General features: G+C 49.1%; 1 protein-coding gene and 1 non-coding gene across 4 annotated transcripts; one reads left to right on the top strand and one right to left on the bottom strand.

The window, feature by feature from the left end:
- The first annotated feature begins 62 nt into the window (after positions 1-62).
- Positions 63-20,399, top strand: Gga3 (golgi associated, gamma adaptin ear containing, ARF binding protein 3). Of its 3 annotated transcripts, XM_051159038.1 has the most exons (17): positions 63-192; positions 9,269-9,353; positions 9,437-9,512; positions 12,696-12,794; positions 13,556-13,679; positions 13,910-14,013; positions 14,371-14,451; positions 14,824-14,961; positions 16,181-16,262; positions 16,360-16,476; positions 16,760-17,005; positions 17,334-17,401; positions 17,703-18,025; positions 18,221-18,441; positions 19,303-19,472; positions 19,601-19,711; positions 19,985-20,399. In XM_051159038.1, exons 1-17 carry the CDS (start codon positions 153-155, stop codon positions 20,093-20,095), a joined length of 2,196 nt encoding a protein of 731 aa, XP_051014995.1. In that variant the 5' UTR covers positions 63-152; the 3' UTR covers positions 20,096-20,399. The 3 variants fall into 3 exon arrangements, with proteins under 3 accessions (XP_051014995.1, XP_051014996.1, XP_051014997.1); XM_051159039.1 differs by lacking the exon at positions 12,696-12,794; XM_051159040.1 differs by lacking the exons at positions 63-192; positions 9,269-9,353; positions 9,437-9,512 and having other exon boundaries at positions 12,699-12,794; positions 13,615-13,679.
- LOC127200858 (U6 spliceosomal RNA) lies at positions 3,019-3,124 on the bottom strand. The gene has a single exon (XR_007832085.1). It is a non-coding gene; the product is annotated as a U6 spliceosomal RNA (small nuclear RNA).
- Positions 20,400-22,143: the final 1,744 nt, after the last annotated feature.

Genomic DNA, 22,143 nt, shown 5'->3' with positions numbered 1-22,143 from the left:
AAACACGCCCGTCCTTCCGGTATCCTACACAGTCTGGCGCGCCAGTCGACAGCAGCTCTCGCCTAAGGCCCCCATGCAGGCCCCGCCCCGGACCGTCTCGCGCAGAATCTCGCGAGGTTTGAGGGCGCAGGGACAGACCCGGCGGCTGCAATATGGCGGAGGCGGAAGGGGAGAGCCTGGAGTCCTGGCTGAGTGAGTATCCGGGGCCACTACCGCACCTCCAACCCTGGGTCGCCCTCCTCCCTCACTCCGCCAGGCGCGGCGGCGGCGGCGCGTGGCAGTCCGCGCCCGGCCTCGCCGCGAGCGAGCGTCCCGCGTTCACACCCCTTAGCGAGCAGGGGCCCTTTCCGCTGCGCGTCCTCAAGCTCCCGCGGATGACACCTGCAGCGCGAGGTCCCTATGGCCTGGGAAAGCGACTGCTGAGTGCTTCGGGCTGATACTGCAGGCTCGTTGGGGGAGGTCCCCGTACTGTGGGACCTTGTATCCAAATCCCCCAGGAATGTCAAAGCTCTGGATTTGGACTAGTCCCTCTGGGAGTGTTGAGTGGTGTCGCCGCTCCCGCCCCGTATATGCACATAGCTGGCAGCTTCTAGATTGTGACCATGGACTCCGATATGCCACTTTCTTTCCTCAGGCAGGATGCTTGATGTGAGAATTATTTTACAGCGAGCGAGGGAACAGAGTATTGGCGTGGCTTGCTAAATATGTATTGAAGGGAGACACGCACACCCTCATCTCAACGAGATAGCCCGCTCTTGAGTAAAGCAAAGAGCAGCTGAAAGCTGTTATTGTAGCGATGTGTTAGCATTACTAATTTACAGTGCTGTGGAGGAATAAGGCTTTACATTAGAAGACAGTTAATGTGCTAAGAGTTAGTGAGGCAGGTTAAGGAGGCACCTTACCAAGGAGTAATTTACTAGGGGTTAGCCTCTGAGGAGCCTTTTAAATGAAGCCAGAAATTAAGTAAGATGTCTGCATAGAGCCTTGCTAGGAGGCCTTTCACAGAATACAGTCGCCAGCCTCTTGGATGTCTTGGCTTTTGAGTGGTCTTCCCTAAGAAATACTCTTCAGGAGGTTGAAATTAGGCTTTAAGTGGAGCTATGTTCCCCAAAGTGACTAAAAGGAAGATTACATTTGCAAAGTCTGCTGTTTGTAGGCAGAGCACAGAGCCGTCTCCCTATGTGGAACAGGTCTCCGATGAGTGCACATTGCTGGATGACAGACAGGGTTAAAATCGGTTACCCAGGGAGCCCAGTGTATAGTCAGCCCTGTAGTCACTGTTCTGGGTGATGGGGTAAGGCTGTCTGGCTTTCAAGTGAGTTCAACACTAAATGAGGCAGATCGTGAGACCCTGTCTACAAAAGTGAGAACCCTGCTTAGAGTGGACATACAGCCCTGGAACGCTCTGTGTGAACCAGGCTGGCCACGAGATCATTCTGCCTCTGCCTCGTGAGTACTTGGATTAAAAGTGTGAGCCACTAGCCAGGTGTGGTGGCGCTCGCCTTTAATCCCAGTACTCCGGAGGCAGAGGCAGGTGGATCGCTGTGAGTTCGAGGCCAACCTGGTCTACCAAAGTGAGTCCAGGACAGCCAAGATCACAGAGAAACCCTGTCTCGAAAAACAAAACAAAACAAACCAAGCAAACAAACAAACAAAAAAGTGTGAGCCGCCACGCCTGGCTCCAATCCCATTCTTTTCCTCTATGTGCGTTGGTGTTTTGGCTGCATGCATGTCTGTGTGAGGGTGTCTGGTACTGAAGTTACAGCAGGTGTGAACTGCCACGCAGGTGCTGGGAGTTGAACCCAGGACCTTTGGAAGAGGAGCCGGTGCTCTCTCCAGCCCTCCCACCCCATTTTTTTTTTTTTAAAGACAGGGTTTCTCTGTGTAGCCTTGGCTGACGTGGACTCACTTTATAGACTCCATCCCATTCTTGAAAGATGAAAATAAATAAAATTGTAGACGAAGTATCCCACCTAGCAAAACATGTTCTCTTGCGACAATTCAAAGAGGACATCTTAGCCGGGTGGTGGTGGCGCACGCCTTTAGTCCCAGCACTTGGGTGGCAGAGGCAGGTGGATCGCTGTGAGTTCGAGGCCAGCCTGGTCTACAAAGTGAGTCCAGGACAGCCAAGACTACACAGAGAAACCCTGTCTCGAAAAACCAAAAAAACAAACAAACAAAGAGGACACCCTGCCTCCATTCAGACCACTGCCCTAGATCCTGCAACTGGGTAATAGGCAGAGTGGAATTGGTTCAGTGCACAGATGGTGATAGGGAAATTGGAGTAATTTAAATTACTTCAGTTGCACTTAGTAGGGCTCATTTATTTGTTTTTGTGAGACAGGGTCTCGGCCCAGGCTGGCCTCAGCTTTGTAAGAAGCTGAGATGGGCCTTGAACTCCTGATCATCCTGGTCTATCTCCCAGCTACTGCTACTTCAGATGTGCACCATTACAGTTCTGACTGACTGGTGTGACTCGTGCCAATCCAGTGCACCAGCGGGTGCCGCCGTAGTGAGGGTCCTTGGCACCCACAGTTTGCCTCCGTTACTGCAGCAGCCTCTCCTCAGGCCACGCTGCATGCTGCTCCCAGGAGAGCAGTCTCCAGTACTGGCAGACCTGCTGCCGCCCTTGCAGTCTGTCTCTAGCTGTTCCATGCCTTTCTCTTGGTGGCCTTCTGATGCTTTCTGTACCAGTACACACTGTTCTTATTAACCCTGGAGCTCGCTCCCTGTTGCTCAGTCAAATGCTTCAAACCCTCGTCACATTCTTCTTCCTCACAAACCATGTCTTGATGACTTCAGCCCTCTCTCAGGTCCTGCTTGCACATACATCTAGTGTCAGGAAGCCACTGCTGTGTGGAGTATTATGAGTTTATTTTAACTGGGCATAGTGGCACACGCCTTTAACCCCAGCACTCCGGGAGGCAGAGGCAGGCAGATCTGAGCTCAAGGCCAGCCTCATCTACAGAGTGAGTTAGTTGCAGGACAGCCAGATCTGCACAGTGAAACCCTGTCTCAAAAAAAGAGGAACTTTTTACAAATTTGTATGTTTTTCTTGCAAAGGGCGGTGCTAATCTTTTCTGTATCATTCCAATTTTAGTGTGTGTGCTGCCACAGTGAACACAATAACGAAGTTTAAATCGTTCTGTGGTAGCACTGGGTTCCATGCCAGCCTTGCAAAAACAAAAGTAAAGCAAATAGGCCCAGGAACTGCAAGCAGTCTTTGCCTTCAGTTCCATGGATGCGACGTCAGAATGGATAGAACTGAAGTGGTGAAGACTCTTAGTGGGAGCCATAAGCACTAAGAAAGTGCAGGTGTTGAAGTGGTGAAGACTCTTAGTGGGAGCCATAAGCACTAAGAAAGTGCAGGTGTCCTTAGGTAGCCAACAAAGGGGAAGTGGAGGATGACCTAAGACAGAATGAGAAGACAGCATCAAACTAGGCCTTAAAAAGTATGACCAAGCTGCAAGGACGCTGGTGGTGACGCACAGTGCACAGCAGCTAACAACTGTAGGAGTATAGGGGAGGTGAGCCGTTGGAAATTCCTGCCTGCAGCGCCAAGTAAGTGTTGACAGCTAGGCAGGCTGCTGTTCCTCTTACACCTGATGAAGCCATCCTGTTAGGATTGATGGCAGGGCTCACTTAGAATGATGACAGCATGCCAGATGTGTTGGCCACATCTGTTTTCAGAGCACTTGGAGGGAGAAGCAGGAGGATCTCCCCAATTTTGAGGCCTATTATATAAAATAAAGTTTAAAAAAAAAAGAGAAGAAGAAGAAAGAAAGAAAGAAAGAAAGAAAAGCCCAGACATTTAGTTTTACCAATAAAGGCTCAGGCGCCAGGTGCTGGAGTTAAAACCTGCCAGCTCAGAGAGGCAGAGAAAACACAGCTGACCTTCCGGCTCAGCTCATGTCCTCAAGGAAAAACCAAAAAGCTCAAAGCCAAAAAACAAAAGCTTGCTAGCTCAGTTGACAGCCCAGGAGGAAAAGCAAAAACAAAAAGCTAAAGCGGGTCTTAAACATCTTTCAACTCAAAGTACCTCCTACTCTTTAATATCTGTCAGCTAGTTTCTTGCTCCTCCTCTTGACCTAGGGTTAAATTTATTAAATCATGTGTACAAAAAGGTCTTGGATTAAAGATGTGTGTTAGGGCTGAGACACACCATAATTACCTGTTTACAATAAACAGAAAGGTCTTTCTTAAAGGTGTTAGGGCTTAACCAAACAAGAAACAGGGTTTTATAGTTCACAATCTCAGGGTTCACAATGGGATCAAATATCCTGCAACAGAGGCCAGTTGGGGTACATAGAGAATTAATGTCATTAAGGATCACAGAGAACCAAAACACAAAATAAGCAGGGTACAGTGGTTCATGCCTATAATCCCAGCACTTGGGAAGCAGCAGCAGGTGGATCTCTGAGTTTGAGGCCAGCCTGTTCTACAGAGTCCAGGACAGCCAGTACTACAAAGAGAAACCTTGTCTTCAAACAAACAAAGGCCACAGAGTGAGACTGTTATTTAAAAAAAAAAAAAAAAGGCTGGGCAAGGTGGCTCACACCTTTAGTCCCAGCAGTCAGGGAGGCAGAGGCAGGCTGATGGGTGTGAGTTTGAGGCCAGCGTGGTCTACAAAGTGAGTCCCCAAAAAATAAAAAACATCATTGGCAAGACGGCTCAGTGAATAAAGATACTTGCTGTGCCAGCCCAGCTACACTGAACCATGTTCAACCACTAGCACCATGTAAATGTGGAGTAGAGAACCAACTCTGTAAAGTTGTCCTCAGACCTCCTCGTGTGTTGTGGTAGTCAGATGTCACAGATGACACAATGTGAGAGGGAAAAGGTATAAATGGGGTATGCTACTGAACCCTAGGACCTGAGTTTGATCCTGGGGAACCACATAGTGGAAAGAGAACCAACCTTCACAAGTTGTCATTTGACTTTCACACTGTCACATGACACACTTATCCTCTCCTATGCTCTTCTCACATCTACAGTAAATAAATATTTGATACAAATTTTATTATTACTATTTTTTGAGACAGGGTTTCTCTGTGTAGCCTTGGCTGTCCTGGACTCATTTTGTAGACCAGGCTGGCCTCAAACTCACAGAGATCTGCCTGCCTCTGCCTCCCATAGCTCTGGAATTGCAGGTGTGTGCCACAGCCTGGTGTGATAAAAAATTTTAAAGGGGGTGGGGAGGAAGCAGCTCCCAAACTGTCAGGAATGGTTACAGAAGGGAAGGAAAGGGATGGGATCAACAGTAGGGTTTCAGACCTGGCTGCCTGGGAGTGGATGCTAGGAACATTTGAGTAGTGGCACTGTGTATAGAAATGGGGGAAGTCAGTAAGGGGAAGTGATGAGTTCTCAGGCTTATTTTTATATTAAAGTAACATAATTACACACTTGCCTGTGCTGATCTCTTCCTCACATGCTCACACGGAAGCACAGCTTTCTCAAGGGCATGTGTTCTGTGGTTTGTAGCTCCTCTGATGTTTTATTTTTGAGACACATGCAAACTTGAGGCGTCCCAGACAAATTGTGATGGTTATAGCATTCATTTTCCATGGGTAACTGAGAGAGGGGCAACTGTTCATGTTTCTCCTTTGGTTCATGATGGAGCAAGTAGGATATGGTGGCGCTCTTGGGAGACAGAGGCAGGAGGATTGCTGTGAATTCAAGGCCAGCCTAGTCTACAAAGCCAGAGCATGTTCCAGAACATCTAGGGCTACACAGAGAAACCTGTCGCCAAAAAACACAAAACTGAAAAAGCAGCAGTGCAGGTTGACCTTGGCCCCTTCCTCTGCTGTGCTCTTGGGTCTGCTTATTTCTAGTCATTGCGGTGTGCAACTTGCCTTTCTTGGAGAGGCCCAAGCCGTGTGGAATTAGAGTAGTCAAGGCTGGTTATTTTCATCCCTATCTTGTGACATCCTATAGGAGTCAGAGTTCGCGGTGGTTACGCTGAAATGGAGAGTAGGAAGTCAGGAGGGAGGGAAGCAATAGACGATGAGGCTTTCCCCAGAGACCCAAAATAGAATACATGAGTCAGAGCGGGCCCGGATGAGTGTTCAAGCCCAGGTCTGCAGGAGAGAACTCTATTGTCACCTGTGCAGGATGAGGGAGAATGGAGTGGGCACTTGGAGAGCCACTGTCACCTAGTCTCGCCCTCAGTTCTAGTCGCTGTGGATGACAGGTGTGTCACGTGAGCTGCAGACACTGGGAAGTGGCACCATGTCTGCTCAGGGCATTTTGTGCCCTATGCAGGCGATGTCCCTGCACACACAGTGAGCTGTCTGGGAGGCAGCAGTGCTGGAAGAAGCTGAGCAAGCTTGAGGAGAGATTTGCTCTGTAGACTCTGGTTGTGTGGGAAGAGTCCTCTGTTAGTCACTCTGTCGGGAAGATGGTTGTCCTGTGGTCTGCAGTCCATGCTTTGTGATGCTTAAGGCTAGAAGAATTGGGTATGGGTCTGGTTTCTCAGCGTCTTATTTTTTCTTCTAGTAGCTTCTTGGTGTTATGCAAAAACTTGAAGCACCCCAAACGATAGGGACCAGCACAACAAAGCCAAGCTGACGCCTGAGAAGAGTCAGGTCTCTGGGCAGGAAGACCTTGGTGGTTTCATCTATTGATGACTAGTCCTTCATTGTCTGGAGATTGGCATAGGACCGCTAACCTTTTTTTTTTTTTTTTTTTTTTTTTTTTTCCCTCTTTTTACCTTTTGGTTTTGCGACATAGGGTTTTCTCTGTGAACCCTTGGCTGTCCTGGACCAGGTTGGAGACCAGGTTGGCCTTGAGCTCACAGTGATCCATCTACCTTTACCTCCCTGAGGCCAATCATTTCTTAACAAATGGACACTGCTGAATAAAATAATCTCTCTCTCTCTCTCTCTTTCTTTTTGTTTTTTGTTTGTTTGTTTTTGTTTTTTTTTTTCTTTGAGACACGGTTTCTCTGTGTAGCCTTGGCTGTCCTGGACTCGCATTGTAGACCAGGCTGGCCTCGAACTCACAAGGATCCACCTGCCTCTGTCTCCCGAGTGCTGAGATTAAAAGCGTGCACCACCACGCCTGGCTTCTCTCTTCTTTTTTTGTTGTGTTGCTATTTTGTTTTTGGTAGTTTGGGTTTTTGTTTGGTTGGTTGGTTGGTTTTGTTTTTCATCAAGACAGGATTTTCTCTGTGTAGCCTTGGCTGTCCTGAAACTCTGTAGACCAGGATGGCTTCACCTGCCTCTGCCTCCTGAGTGCTGGGATTAAAGGCGTGCGCCACCATGGCCCAGCTCAGTTCCTACTCTTTGTCCTTATCATTTGGAAGGTCTAGCTAATTGTCTTTCAAGATTGAGAACAGCCATTTTGGTGGTACATATCTGTAATTAACACTTGGACACAGGCAGGAGCATCAGGAGTCAGGAGCATCCTTGGGTACATAGTGAGTTGGAGTCTAGCCTGGGCTATATAAGACTTTTTCAAAACAAAGAACTCTAGCCACATTTTTTTCCCCTCTAAAATTGTTTACAAACTTGAGCATGTTACTGGGTATTGAAAGCTAGGACCTCCTTATAGGGCTGGGGCTAGGCAGGCCCTCAAACACTGAGTTTTCCTTAACTCTTTTCTTTTGGCTTTGAGATGGGTGGGCCTTGTACTTGAAATTCTCCTTGAGCTTCCAAGTTGAGATTACAGGCTGTTTTAGTTACTTTTCTATTGCCCTGGCTAAGATACAATGACCAAGACATTGCAGAAGATAGTGTTTAATTTAGGGCTTACAGTTTGAGAGAATGAGCCCATGATCATTGTGGTGAGAGCATGGTGGCAGGCAGGCATGGCACTGGAGCAGTGTCTGAGAGCTCACATGTTGAGATACAGCCTTGAGGCAGAGAGCTAAGGAATGGTATGGGCCTTTGAAACCTCAAAGCCTGCCCCCAATGACCCTCCAACAAGGCCACCATACAGGCCGGTGCCATTCGGCCTCACTTTCTAAATAAGAACTTTAACCACCAGAGTCTTCCTGCAGAAGCCAGACAAGAAGCATTGTTGGGCAGGTCCAGCCCCCGTCTAAGACCTCTGCTCATGTGCCCTGTTCTTAGTGGAAGGATGGACTCTTAAGCTCTAGTCCCCACCTTACTGATGATTGGTGGGCAGGACATACAGAATCTTTGCTCCCCAAACTGCCTGAGTGCCTGATCTCCTCCCTCTGTCTTAATGAGAGTTGAGACTGTGGTGTCCACTGCCATATGCAGCCTCCCTGGTGCCTTGTGTTTGTTTATTGGGATTGGTCATTGAACCAAGGGCCTTGTACATGCCAGGCAAGTCCTCTAGGACTGAGCTTCATCCCCAGCCTTTTCCTATTACTCTTTTTTCCTTTTTAAAAATTTGTGAAACAAGCCGATGTGGTGGCACATGCCTGTAATCCCAGCGCTCTGGGAGACAGAGACAAGGGGGTCTCAGCAAGTTCAAGGCCAGCCTGGTCTACAAAGTGAGTCCAGGACAGCAGAGACTACAGACAAACCCTGTCTAGAAAAAAAAGAAAAAAGAAAATCTTTGTGAAGAGCCTATTGAAAATATTCATTTTTTATTATTTACTCATTCTGTATACAGTGTTCTGCCTGCAGACCAGAAGATGGCACCAGATTTTATTCTAGATGGTTATGAGCCACCATGTGGTTGCTGGGAATTGAACCCAGGACCAGGACCTTTGGAAGAATAGACAGTGCTCTTCACCTCTACACCATCTCTCTAGCCCCAAAATACTCATTTCTCAGCTTCTCAGCAGACACTCATTGGTCATTGGTCCTGCTGAGCCCCAGCTCTGTTTATGAGCAGTGGTTTTGTGAAGCTGTCAGTGTGAACTTTGGTCATTCATGTTTGTGTTTGTCCTTTGGATCCCCATATCTGTGTCTGTCTGTCTGTCTGTCTGTCTGTCTGCCTGCTTGCCTGCCTGTCTCTGTCTCTCTGTGTCTCTGTCTCTGTCTCTCTCTCTTTCTATTGCAACTTCCAGAAATATTGGGCAGAAAGCAGGAGCAAATTGAATTTGTTGTCTGAGCCTGTCTGTCTGTCTCTATCTCTCTGTCTCTCTGTCTCTGTCTCTCTCTCTCTCTTTCTATTGCAACTTCCAGAAATATTGGGCAGAAAGCAGGAGCAAATTGAATTTGTTGTCTGACTGAACTGTGGAGGTATCCTTATGAAGCAAGTTTGGGAGCAGACTTTTGGTGTTTAAAAGTTGTGAAGACAATCTTGTTAGGAGCGTCTTTTTTACCAGTTGTCCTCTGTGTTTTGTTCCAAGATAAAGCTACCAATCCTTCCAACCGCCAGGAAGATTGGGAATATATCATTGGCTTCTGTGATCAGATCAACAAAGAGCTTGAAGGGTGAGTCCCAGAGAGAGGAGGGGAGGGAGGGAGGGACCAAAACATGGCTGAGGAAGGCTGACTATTGTGTGCTTGTCTACCAGGCCCCAGATCGCGGTCCGACTCCTGGCCCACAAGATCCAGTCTCCACAGGAATGGGAGGCAGTGCAGGCCCTCACGGTAGGTCTTTGCTGTCAGAGAAGAAAGCAGTGGGTGCTTGCTTCCTCAGGTCTTTCCTTGCACACACATTAGGCCATTGGTGATAATCAGGCTCATGCCCAAGTACAGTAGAAAGTCCCTGATTCAAGTTGGTGTATATAGGACATGTCAATTATCTGGTCTACAAGGACTCATGCCTCTAGACCTAGCATGGAGGCTGCACAAGTAATGGAGGGATCCCAGAGGCAGAACCTTCTGTCCACTGTAGGGCTCAAACAGGACTTAGCTAGTCTGACACTTAAGAGTATAGGCAGAGGTAGGCAGATCTCTCTGAGTTCAAGTTCCAGGCTGTGCAGGGCTGCATACAGAAATGCTGTCTCCAAAAAACAACAAAAGCCAGCAGTGGTGGTGCATACCTTTAATCTCAGCAGTTGGGAGGCAGAGGCAAGTGTGTCTCTGTGAGTTTGAGGCCAGCCTGGTCTACAGAACGAGTTCCAGGACAGCCAGGATTACACAGAGAAACCTTGTCTCAAACAAAACAAAACAAGAAAACAACTAAAGAAAAGTATGGTAAATATGGTTTGTTGTATAGCTGAACATACTGCCTGTACTAGTGAAGGTGCCATGCTGATAGTCACAGCCACAAGGCAGAGTTGAAGGTTTGTTCAGACTTTTTAAGATTTTATTTATTGGCCGCGCATGGTGGCGCACGCCTTTAATCCCAGCACTAGGGAGGCAGAGGTCAGCGGATCATTGTGAATTCAAGACCAGCCTGGTCTACAAAGAGTCCAGGACAGCCGGGGCTTAAAAAAGAAAAAAAAAAAATTATTTATCAATTTCATGTATGAGTGTTCCATGTGCATGTACACCTATATGCCAAAAGAAGGCATCAGATTCTAGTATGGTTGCTGGTGTGCCATGTGGTTGCTGGGGATTGAACTCAGGACCTCTGGAAGAGCAGACAGTGCTCTTATCTGCTGAGCCATCTCTCCAGCCCCCAAGAGTAACTTTCAAGTGTTTCCTTGCTCCCCCAGACAGCAGCCAGGTTTAGAGGACTCAAGTCCTTTCAGAGGACCCTGAAGACAGAGGAGAGCAATGGTACTTAGAGACCCTATGCACTGCTCTTTCTCTGTGGAGTCAGGACCTTTAAAGTGGTGGAGTGTTTTGTTTTGTTTTGTTTAATTATTTAATTTTATGTTCTTTGGTGTGAAGGTGTCATATCCCTTGGAACTGGAGTTACAGACAGTTGTTAGCTGCCCTGTGGGTGCTGGGAATTGAACCTAGGTCCTTTGGAAGAGCAGACAGTGCTCTTAACCACTCAGCCATCTTTCTTTCTTTCTTTTTTTCTTTTTTCTTTTTTTTAAAGATTTATTTATTATGTATACAGTGTTCTGTCTGCATGCCAGAAGAGGACACCAGATCTCATTATAGATGGTTGTGAGCCATCATGTGGTTGCTGGGAATTGAACTCATAACCTTTGGAAGAGCAACCAGTGCTCTTAACCTCTGAGCCATTTCTCTAGCCCCTCAGCCATCTTTCTAGCCCCCTAACGTTGTGGTTTTTAAGGGCACCCAGGCTCTTTTTTTGGCTCGTTTTTTATTTTGGTATTTTTTGAGATGTCTCAAACATTCTGTCTCTATCTCTAAAGTGTTACTACTACAGGCATGTGGCGCTGTGGCTGACTAGGGGGCAGTTTTGGTCTCCAGAGGACATTTGATAGTGTCTGGTATCTGCAGATACTTTTATTGTTGGGGGTGGTATGAGAGTGGCATCTAGAGAGTAGTAGTCAGTGGTACAGCTAAATATCCCTGAATGCACAGGAAAGCCCCACAGCAGAGAGTGACTAGTCTGAAGTGTCCACTAGTAGCTGCAGTTGAGAAACCTGGCTTTAAAGAAATAACCCACTGGGTGTTGAAAAGATGGCTCAATGGTTAGAGCACTGGCCATTCTTCCAGAGGGCACCCATGGAGGCTCACAACCATCTTTAATTGGAATTTCAGGGCATCCATCCCATGTTCTCTTCTGGTCTCCTCCAGCACTACATGAATGTGGTCCACAGACATGCAGGCACACAAACACCTATACACATAAAATTCTTCCCTTACGTATGTGTGTGTATTTAAGAAAGAAAGAAAACCACAGGGCATGTTACCACATGCTTTTAACCCCAGCACTCAGTAGACAGATGCAGGCAAATCTCAGTGAGTTCCAGACCACCCTGCCTCAAACAGAAATGTAGAGATGGAAACCAAGAGGCTAAGGTGACAGCTCAGGTGGCAAAGCTCTGTGCAAGAGTGAGGACCTGAGTTCAATCCCTAGAACCTATATAAAAAGCCAGCTGTGACTCTGGTGGCAAAGAAAGGCAGATCCCTGGGTATCATTGGTCAGCCAGCCTTGACTAATTGGTGAGTCCCAGGCCAGTGAGAATTCCTGTCTCAAAAAAGAGGTGCTATTTCTCTGAGGGAGGATGAGGAGGTTAACCTGGCATACACAGGCATGCACACTTTTGTACCCAAGCACTGCCATGTGCCAGCTGAATGAAGGATGGGGCCAGCAGCACAGGAACACGTAAACAGAAGGGAGCAGAGAAATGCCCCGTCATCTACACCAAAGATGATACATTTAAATCTCTCCTACTCCCACAGAAAAAGACCTGGGACCATTCTTGGGGTCAAGAACCTTCCTCCTTGCACCTTGGTTTTTCTCCTAAGGTTCCAAGATAGCATCTTTGTGGAAGGTCTCTTCCAGATGTGACACCAAGCTGTCCTGGTGTCTGGGTCTGAGCACTTCCTGTTCTAGCCCTCGTATAGCATTCCCTGGATAGCATGCCATTAGAAGAAAGAGTTTGTGGTGAGCATTCTGTGGATTAAACTCCATTCTCCAGAGGAGTTCGCCATCTCTCATAGTGAATGCCTTCATTCTTTTTTGTTTTGTTTTTTGTTGTTGTTTTTTTGGGTTTGGGTTTTTTGTTTTTTTCGAGGCAGGATTTCTCTGTATAGCTTGCCTGTCTTGGACTCACTTTATAGACTAGGCTGGCCTCAAACTCACGGAGATCCACCTGCCTCTGCTCCCAAGTGCTGGGATTCCTAGCATACGCCGCAGAGCCCAGTTAGGAATCCCTTCGTTCTTAATACTTAGTGGGGACCAGAGATTTTGGGTGCCGTAGCCCCCATCAGGGACTGCCTCTCTCTGTGTGGCTGCAGGTACTGGAGGCGTGCATGAAGAACTGTGGGAGGAGATTTCATAATGAAGTGGGGAAGTTCCGGTTTTTGAATGAATTAATCAAAGTTGTCTCTCCAAAGGTCAGTTGGTAGCAATTTCTTTTGTGTCCTTCCCACCTCTCACACTGGTTTATTTGCCCTCTCTCTGCTGTACCTGCAAGCTGGTCCAGAGGTACCAATGACTGATCAGGCTGAGGTCTAAGCCCCCTCCTGATGGACTCCCAGCCTAAACATGGCTGTGTGTGTGTTCAGGGAGAGTGTATGCAGCTTGTACTCTGTGCTCCTAGCGTACACCAGGCACAGGGTTTTGCTTATCTATTCTGCTGGCCAGAGTCTCTGTCAGATAGCTTTAGGCAGAGGGGATCATTTCTCATGCTGGCGGCATTCTCAGAACATACTTCAAGAAGATCTGGTGATGGGGCTGGAGACACGGCTCGGTGGCTAAGAGCACTTGCTACAGTCCCTGAAGACCGTGTCCAGATTACAGCCCCCACATTGGATGGCCTATGACTGCCTGTGATTTCAGCTTCGAGGGGATCTGCTTTGACTTCTGCCTCTACAGGCTCCTACTTATATATGGCATATAAACATAAATAAGAATAAGTGTTCACTACATTCCCTTTGTTTCTCAACGTCTCAGGCAGCTGCTGCATGGAAACCCGGGGATGAGGCCTTGGCCCTGTCTGACTGCAGGCTCTGGCCGCCCTCCCCTGCCCCACTGCTGTACAGTCGGCTGGGCTCGTTTGAGTAGGCTTGTGAACGGAGTCAGGGAGCACACTGTGAAGAAAGTGCCTCTCCGTGGTGTCTCAGATATTAGACTCTTGCTTCATTTTACTTCCTAGTACTTGGGAGACAGGGTGTCTGAAAAGGTGAAGACTAAGGTCATCGAGTTGCTTTTTAGCTGGACGCTGGCCTTGCCGGAAGAAGCAAAGATCAAAGATGCCTACCATATGCTGAAGAGACAAGGTTTGTGTTTACCTCTCCGTTAACCTTGGGGTGGCACCAAATGCTGGTCAAGACAAAGAATGTTGGGGGTCCCCAGGGTCCTGCCAGGGTCTCTTCCTATAAAATGGGTTTTAGTAGGTGGAGGTGACAGTAGCCTGCCCTTCCTGCTCTTTGTAGGGATTTGGCCCTTGGTGTGTGAAAGACAAGGTGACCATTGCTGAGCACATGCTCTGGCATTTGTGTTTCCTCAGGGATAGTGCAGTCAGACCCCCCTATTCCCATGGACAGAACGCTGATCCCTTCTCCCCCACCTCGTCCCAAAAACCCTGTTTTTGATGATGAGGAGAAATCCAAGGTAAAGTGCATCTTGGACCTGGAGTTCTTTTAGATTAATGGCGGCAGTAGCAGGGTCAATGGATGTGGGGTATATAAAAAGGGGGTTGGGATGAGTGTGTATGAAGGGGGAGAGATAGGTGTGAGTGTGTATAAAAGAAGGGGGTGGGGTGGGTGCCTTTTTAGGCAGTATCTCACTATAGCCTAAGCTGACCTTGAACTCGACATCTTCCTGTCTCACTCTCCTGATTGGTGGTACTGTAGGCCACCTTACCGAGTGTGAAATGGGGTCTTGCTTGGTGTTGCTGCTTTTTCTGATCTGCACAGTGGGGTGGGGCACATGCTGCCTTTCCTTCACTTTAGATATCTTCTTTTCCAGCTGTTAGCCAAGCTGCTGAAAAGCAAAAACCCAGATGACCTGCAGGAAGCCAATAAGCTCATCAAGTCCATGGTGAAGGAAGTGAGTGGGTCCTGGTCCTCTGGGCATGGGGCACAGAAGCATGTGACCACAGAGCAGAAGCCTTTCCCCAGAGATCATAGGCCTGTCTTGTTCACCCTGCACCAGCCCTGAACTGGAGTGAGGGTAGGAGGGGCCTTGGATTTCCTATGTGAGAGAGCAGTAGAGTGGTGGGGGTGGTGGATGTGGGCGGAGTCACTGGGAAAGAGCAGCTTGGGGCTTAGTCTGAGCCTTGTAGTCCTAGGAGACATGCTAGGCAGAGGCCTGGAGCTTGGCCTCTGCCCTTGTGCTGTTGGGTAAGGCATGAGCCCTCCCTGGTTGTAGAAAGACAAGCTAGGTGAACTTGCTTTTCCTGCACCCTCTTGGCTGAGGCAGGATGAGGCGCGCATCCAGAAGGTGACCAAACGGCTGCACACTCTGGAGGAGGTCAACAACAATGTCAAGCTGCTCCATGAGATGCTGCTTCACTACAGCCAAGAGCACTCGTCGGAGGCCGACAGAGAGCTCATGAAGGTGAGCCGCTGTGACCTGGGGCACACTGCTCCTAGTGCTCTGTCCCAGGGGATTCTGTCTGGGTGAGGACATGCTTGCCTTTTGTGGGCTTGTGCATGGCAGGGGTGGGGTGTCGGTGGTGGTGGTAAGGGGCAGTGTTTATTTTATATAGCTAACACTCGTATAAATGCTACAGTAGGGGAGTGAATGGCATTACCTTTTTTTTTCTTTGGTTTGGTTTGGTTTGGTTCTGTAGACCAGGCTGGCTTCAAACTCATCCTGTCTCCTGAGTGCTGGGATTAAAGGTATACGCCACCACTGCCTGGCCCCTGCCCCCGGTTTTTGTTTTTTGTTTTTTGTTTTGGTTTGGCTTTTCCAGACAAGGTTTCTGTCTGTAGCCTTGCCAGGCTACACAGAGATCTGCTTTTCTCTGCCTCCCCAAGTGCTGTGATTAAAGATGTGGGCCACCACGCCCAGCCACAGCTTTGTTTTATACAGCTAGCACCCCATGCAAATACTGCCTGTGACTCCAATGATAATGTCCTAAGTGCTCATTCTTATGCTCTGTCTTTAAGACGTGGGGACACCTGGGTGAGAGACGTCCCTGAGCCCCTAATGTTGACATTGTGGCTTAGGCTGTGGCTTCTGAGAAACACATCATCATCATCTGTTCTCATGTATTACATCCTGACTGCAGTTTCCCCTCTCTGCATCCCCTCTTGCCTTCGCTCTAGACCCAGCCCACCTCTATCTTCCTTTAGAAAAGAACAGGTCTCCCGGGCACATCAGCTAAATACAGCATAACAAGCTGCCATAAGACCAGGCTCATATTCTCAGCTCATGGCTGTACGAGGCCACCCAGCAGGAGGAAAATAGTTCCAAGGGCAGGCAAAAGAGTCATTGTTAGGAATCCCCTAAGAACAGTAAGCGACACAACCGTAACGTACATCCAGAGGCTGTACAACAGATCTCCCAGGCTCCCCCACCACAGGAACACAGCCCACAGAATCACCTGACTAGGACCCACCTTATCTATCATCTGAGTGACTTTCAGTTGGTTCAAATGACTTGGGCAACATTGTTTGGTGGATACTGGCAGCACAAAGATCCTTGCTCTGCCCCCAGCCTCTTCCGTAACTGTTTGAGGTCTGTTGGAGCATCCCAACATTTTCTGAGCATAAACATTGAGTCAGATGACTTCTGAGGACCTCTGTAGTTGTGATTTTTATTTCTCTCTCAGGAGCTCTTCGATCGTTGTGAGAACAAGAGACGGACGTTATTTAAACTAGCCAGTGAAACAGAAGACAATGACAACAGTTTGGGTGAGTACAAAGGAGTAACTAGCAAAGATGAGTCAAAAATTTGATTATGTGTGAGAGTTGTCACAGCCCACACAGTGAGGAGTCTCTTTTGCTCTAGGGGACATCCTGCAGGCCAGTGACAACCTCTCCAGGGTCATCAATTCATATAAAACAATAATTGAAGGGCAGATCACCAATGGTGAGGTGACCATCTCAACCATGCCTGACTCTGAAGGTAAGTACTCTGGGACCCTCCAGACCAGATACAGGTGGCAACTCTAGAGCCTGAGGGAATTCCAAGCATTTCAAGTGGTCCTCCACTTCTCAAAGGCCAGGAGGGATGCCTGAAGATTGCCCTGCCTGCCCTCTCAAGCCTGCTTTTCAGTTTCACTGGAGAAATGCCACTGAGTTGGGCCAGAAGCTTGAGCCTTGGCGCCTGTACCCAGAGTCTTGCCGTCCATGCACAGACACTAGATTTACCAAGACTGTTCTTGTCCCTCTTGTGTCAACCCATCTAGGAAACCATCACTGCAATAACCAAGGCACCCTCATCGACCTTGCTGAGTTGGACACCCCAAGCAGCTCATCCCCTGTATTGGCTCCAGCACCTGCCCCACCCACCTCAGGCATTCCTGTCCTCCCTCCACCTCCCCAGGCCTCTGGCCCTCCGCGTAGCCGTTCATCCAGCCAGGCTGAGGCTCCGCCAGGGCCTGACAGCACGAGCAATGCCCTCTCCTTGCTTGATGAGGAGCTGCTCTGCTTAGGTACGTGCAAGGCATGTGCACCAGGCTTAAGGGGTCTAGTGTGCTTTATCAGTCAAGCTCACTATCTGGGGGCCACCTGGGCCAACTTCCTGTGGATTGCAGGATAACCATGGGGAGCTCTGATGCAGCCCAGCTCCTCTGTTCCTGGGAGGCTTTGAGTCACGCACGTAAGGGTGGAAATGGATTTACTTTCCCTATCTAGCTGCAGGGGAACACTTTCTTCTGAGTAATGTCCCTTGTCTTGTCAAATGACCATTCTTATGGTAGGCAGAAGGTTGCCGCCTCAGCTCAGGGTCTCATCTCATTGAGTTTTCTTTTGTGTTCTTAGGCCTAACTGACCCGGCTCCCACTGCTCCCAAAGAGTCAGCTGGAAATAGTCAGTGGCACCTCTTCCAGGTAGAGGCACAGTAATGGTGACATCACTAAAGCGCCCAAGGACCAAAACTCAAGCTATTCCATTCCTTCTTAGACTGTGCCTGGCTGCACTTTGCTAGAGCCAGAGCTGCTTGTATTTTCTAGAGCATGGTCTGCTGTAGCTGGGACCCACTGCCTCCAAGGGTTGTTCCCCGCAGCATTTAGTTCTGTGGGTTGTAGTTCTAAGGTGGGTGTGGGCACCTCAGAAGAGCCTGGTGGGTGATGAATCCCTCTTCTGTAGCCCCTCCTAGGTCTTTGCTCACCTGACATTTCTGTTGTGCAGAATGAACCATCATCAGATCTGGACTTCTTCAGCCCCAGGCCAGTGCCTGCGGCCTGCTGCCCCTCAGATGGATCCCTGCTCCCTCCCCCAGTTTCTACCTCAAGTATGTCCCAAGCTCCACTCCCTGCGCCCTTCCCAGCTCCCGTGGTCCCAGCCAGTGCACCAGCTCCCAGCGCGGCTTCCTTCATGTTCGCTTCTGGACCTGCCCCAGCCTCAGTTCCAAAGGCTGGGCCCGCAGCTCCAGAGTTCCACACCTCAGCACTTGGTGACAGCACCTTGCACCGCATAGATGCCCTTGATGAGCTTCTGGAAGAGGCCAGAGTGTAATGGATGGGAGCAGGGAGGGTGGCTGAGGGTGGAGTAAGGGAGGCTCCAGAGGATGGAGTATGGGATCCCTTTTGATCCCATTAACCAGGCTGGTGGCCTGGGGTAGTTAGGGACTGGCCTTGGTTGAGGGGTTGCCCAGCAGTTGTGGCCTGCTCTCTGACTTGCCTTCTCCCCTCTTGTCTTCTCCCCAGGACCTCAGGCTTGGTGAAACCTGTTTCTTGCTTCTCCCCTGGGGCCACCGCCTCCCCATTGCTTCCTACCTCTGCCCCAGCCAGGCCTCTCCTGCCCTTCTCCACTGGGCCTGGAAGCCCTCTCTTCCAGTCACCAGCCTTCCAGTCCCAAGGCAGCCCTCCAAAGGGACCAGAGCTCTCCCTGGCCAGTGTCTATGTACCCCTGGAATCAATCAAGCCTAGTAAGTGCTGGAGACAGGAGGTCAGCCTCACAGCCATAGGGTTTATAGGGTGTGTGATCAGTGGATTCTGTCGATGCTCCTAACAGCTAAGGCTCTACTTGTCAACATTTTTGTTTGTTTGTTTGATTTTTTTCAAGACAGGGTTTCTCTGTGTATCCTTGGCTGTGCTGGACTTGCTTTGTAGACCAAGCTGGCCTGGAACTTAAAGAGATCAGCCTGCTTCTGCCTCCCAAGTGCTGAGATTACAGGTGTGTGCCACCACAGCCTAGCAACGTTTTTTTTTTTTTAAAGAATGTGTTTTTATAACTGAAGAATGTTAATCCGGGAGTGGTGGTGCACGCCTTTAAGCCCAGCACTCGGGAGGCAAAGGTAGGTGGGTTGCTGTGACTTTGAGGCCAGCCTGGTCTACAAAAGCGAGTCCAGGGCAGGCAAAGCTACACAGAGAGACCCTGTCTCAAAAAAAAAAAAAAGTTTGTGTGCCTTGGTGTGTGCGTATGCATGCCAAGTATAAGTGCCCACTCTGGTCGGAGGGTGTCAGCTTCTTTATTACTTATACAGTGCTCTGCCCACATGGATGTCTATAGGCCAGAAGAGGGCACCAGATCTCATTATAGATGGCGTGTGTTTCCTGGGAATTGAACTCAGGACCTTTGGAAGAGCAGACGGTGCTCTTACTCTCTGAGCCATCTCTCCAGCCATCTATCTCAGCTTCTTATAGCCGCTGTGTAACCTTGGGCCTCTCTGGTACTCCACAGGGCAGTGCTGTTCAGCCACACTGGCTTCCATCCACTTGGCTTTAGTAGTACTTATGGGCGCCTTTGGAAGGTTCTGTCACACTCGCTCGTATACTCATTCTTGCAGGCAGTGCCCTTCCTGTGACAGCCTATGATAAAAATGGCTTCCGCATCCTTTTCCACTTTGCTAAAGAGTGTCCCCCAGGACGGCCTGATGTGCTTGTGGTGGTGGTGTCCATGTTGAATACAGCTCCTTTGCCAGTCAAGAGCATAGTGCTGCAGGCCGCAGTGCCCAAGGTATTTGTCCCTTATCTTTGGACCTATTATGTTGCTTTCCTATCAGTGGCCAGCAGGTGGCACTTGGTGTCTCTCTCTGACACCTGGAGAGAGACACTCCCTTCAAATGAGCTTCTTTTTATCTTCAGTCAATGAAAGTGAAGTTGCAGCCACCATCTGGGACAGAACTTTCTCCATTTAGTCCCATCCAGCCACCTGCAGCCATCACTCAGGTCATGCTGCTGGCCAATCCAATGAAGGTAAGCATGAGAGAATCCACAATACCTGCCTGGGGTCCCACTGCCCCAGATTAGGACCACGGGGAATAACTTTCTGAACCTCTGTCTGAAGTCTTGGCATGACCTGTAGCAGTAACTCCTCTCGTCCCAGGTTAAGGAACTGAGCATGGGTGGACAAGGTGGGACAAGTTGCATCCCTTCAGCAGAGTCAAAAGAGAGCGGCAGGGAAGAGAAAGTGTCCTGCAGAGGGTATTGGCGGACTACTGATTCTCACCTGCAGCCCTCTTATTTCAGGAGAAGGTGCGGCTTCGGTATAAGCTGACCTTTGCTCTGGGGGAACAGCTAAGCACAGAGCTGGGTGAAGTGGACCAGTTTCCTCCCGTGGAGCAGTGGGGGAACCTATGACCCCAGCAAATGCTTTCATCTCTACTTGGAAGGCAGGCAGCCCTGAAACTGGCTCTGGCTGGTCCGGCTACTGTACGCCCTGGACAGTGTTTATAGCTTGGTATGGATCAGGGCCCTGGACATTTCTGTCGAGAGCCAAGCTGCTGCTTTGATCATCTCTCCCTGGGCCCCTAAAAGGACCTGTTTTATCTACCTGTGTGACTTGAAGTGGCTGTACTGTGTGGGTGGGGAGTCCCCTGTGCCTCACTGGCTGCCTTGGGATGGTGGACTCTGGACCTGGAGTAGGTTTTTTTTTTTTTTTTTTTTTTTTACTGGCATCCTTCGATACCAGGGAGAGGGCTCTAAAGAGTGAGCACCTCTCAAAACCCCTCAACTGCGTCTTTATACCCTGAAGGGGCATGGCTTGAGAGGCTGTGCCTCCCATTGGCGTTCCATGCTTCTTTGCTAGCAGGCACTGCTACCTGAAGTAGGCAACAGTGGCCCAGCGTTACCTGGAGTACTGTAGAGTCTTCGCTCTGCTTTCTGAAGTGGCTACTGAGTGAGTAATGTGCTTGTCCTGACAGTGGCAGGTTGTGTCCCATGGACATCTCAGCAGGACAGGGAACTTGGTCTGATAGCCTCAACTAGGGATAGGAAGGAAAATGGAAGTGGCAGTGTTTCCCTTTGGTCAGAAGCAGGTACTGTGGCTCTCTGGGAAAGGCATACCTCCTGCAGTGGGCACAGGCCATCCTACTCACTACCTCTTGCTTGGCATGAAATAAACTGCTGTGTTCCCCTTAAGCCTTTTAAGGAAAGACACCTGCCACTCTGCATCTTCCTGCTTTGATCACTCCTCCCTGTCACATGGAATGTGGTGTGGCACCTATGGCTGGACCCAAGTCTCAGGGTCACACACATTGCACTAAAGTTTATGTCCCTTTGTGCTGCACCAAAACACCCATTTTCCCCCAGCTACAGAGGGGCACTGTGTGCGACATGTTGGGTCTGGAGGTGATGAGAGGCATCATGCTTGAACTGAATTACCAGGCCCTATTGCTTCAACAGTGCTGGGCTTCAGCGAGACCCAGCTGCTCCAGGCCAGAGACTTCAAGACAACAGGGAACTCTGCTGCCATAGAAACCAGGAAGGGACAAACAGCCAAGTCCAACAGGCTCAGCTCTCTGCTGCCTTTGGGAAAGGGAAGGTGGCACAGTTGGATCCCCTGGTCACCTGTATCTTGGGAGCGTCCTTGTCTAAGAGGTCATCTGACCTACCTCCCAGCTACTGTCCTTAGCGAGCAGGTTTCACAGTTGCCTCAGGACAGGTCGGAAGAATCTTTTCCGCTGATGATGTTATAAATCCAAGAGCTTTCCAGAAACTGGTTACTTTAGCCTTGGACTATCTATAGATCATGTCAGTGCACATCTTTACTAACCTTTAAACATACAATCACGAGTGTTGCTCATTACTACTGAGGTCACTGCTTAATGGTCAACAGCCATATAGATGTACCACCTCCTGCCCTTGTTTTGCTGCATGTGAAATAAACCATTTTCACCCTGCTCGGTGTAATCCTTCAACACAAAACACACTGCATCCTGACACAGGCACCATGATTTTAGAACATAGGTTTCTGAAGCCTTTTGTTGAAAGAAGATAACCATAGAAGTTACATGGAGGCCAAACTTTCCATTTGGGCGGGATGACTCTGCATGTACCAGTCCTGTGGTAACTACTCTTGGCTTCTCCAGTGAGATGGAGGATGACCGTTCTCTTATCAGGTCACAAGCTAGGTGTGGTAGCATGTTGCTTGAATATAGCCAGCCTGTGAGGTATGGCAATATCCATCTCAAAAATACATTTTGTTCATTTTGCTATGTTAGGGTCAGGAGAGACAGTGGTTAAAAACTCCTTGGTCAGCCTTTAATCCCAGCACTTGGGAGGCAGAGGCAGACAGATCACTGAGTTCCGAGGCCAGCCTGGTCTACAAAGTGAGTCCAGGACAGCCAAGGCTACACAGAGAAACCCTGTCTCGGGGGAAAAAAATCTCCTTGGTCAGATTAATGATT

The sequence above is a fragment of the Acomys russatus genome, chromosome 16, assembly GCF_903995435.1.
Source record: "Acomys russatus chromosome 16, mAcoRus1.1, whole genome shotgun sequence".
NCBI lineage: Eukaryota > Metazoa > Chordata > Mammalia > Rodentia > Muridae > Acomys > Acomys russatus.
The sequence above is the reverse complement of the archived record's forward strand: the minus strand, read 5'-3'. Positions and strand labels throughout refer to the sequence as shown.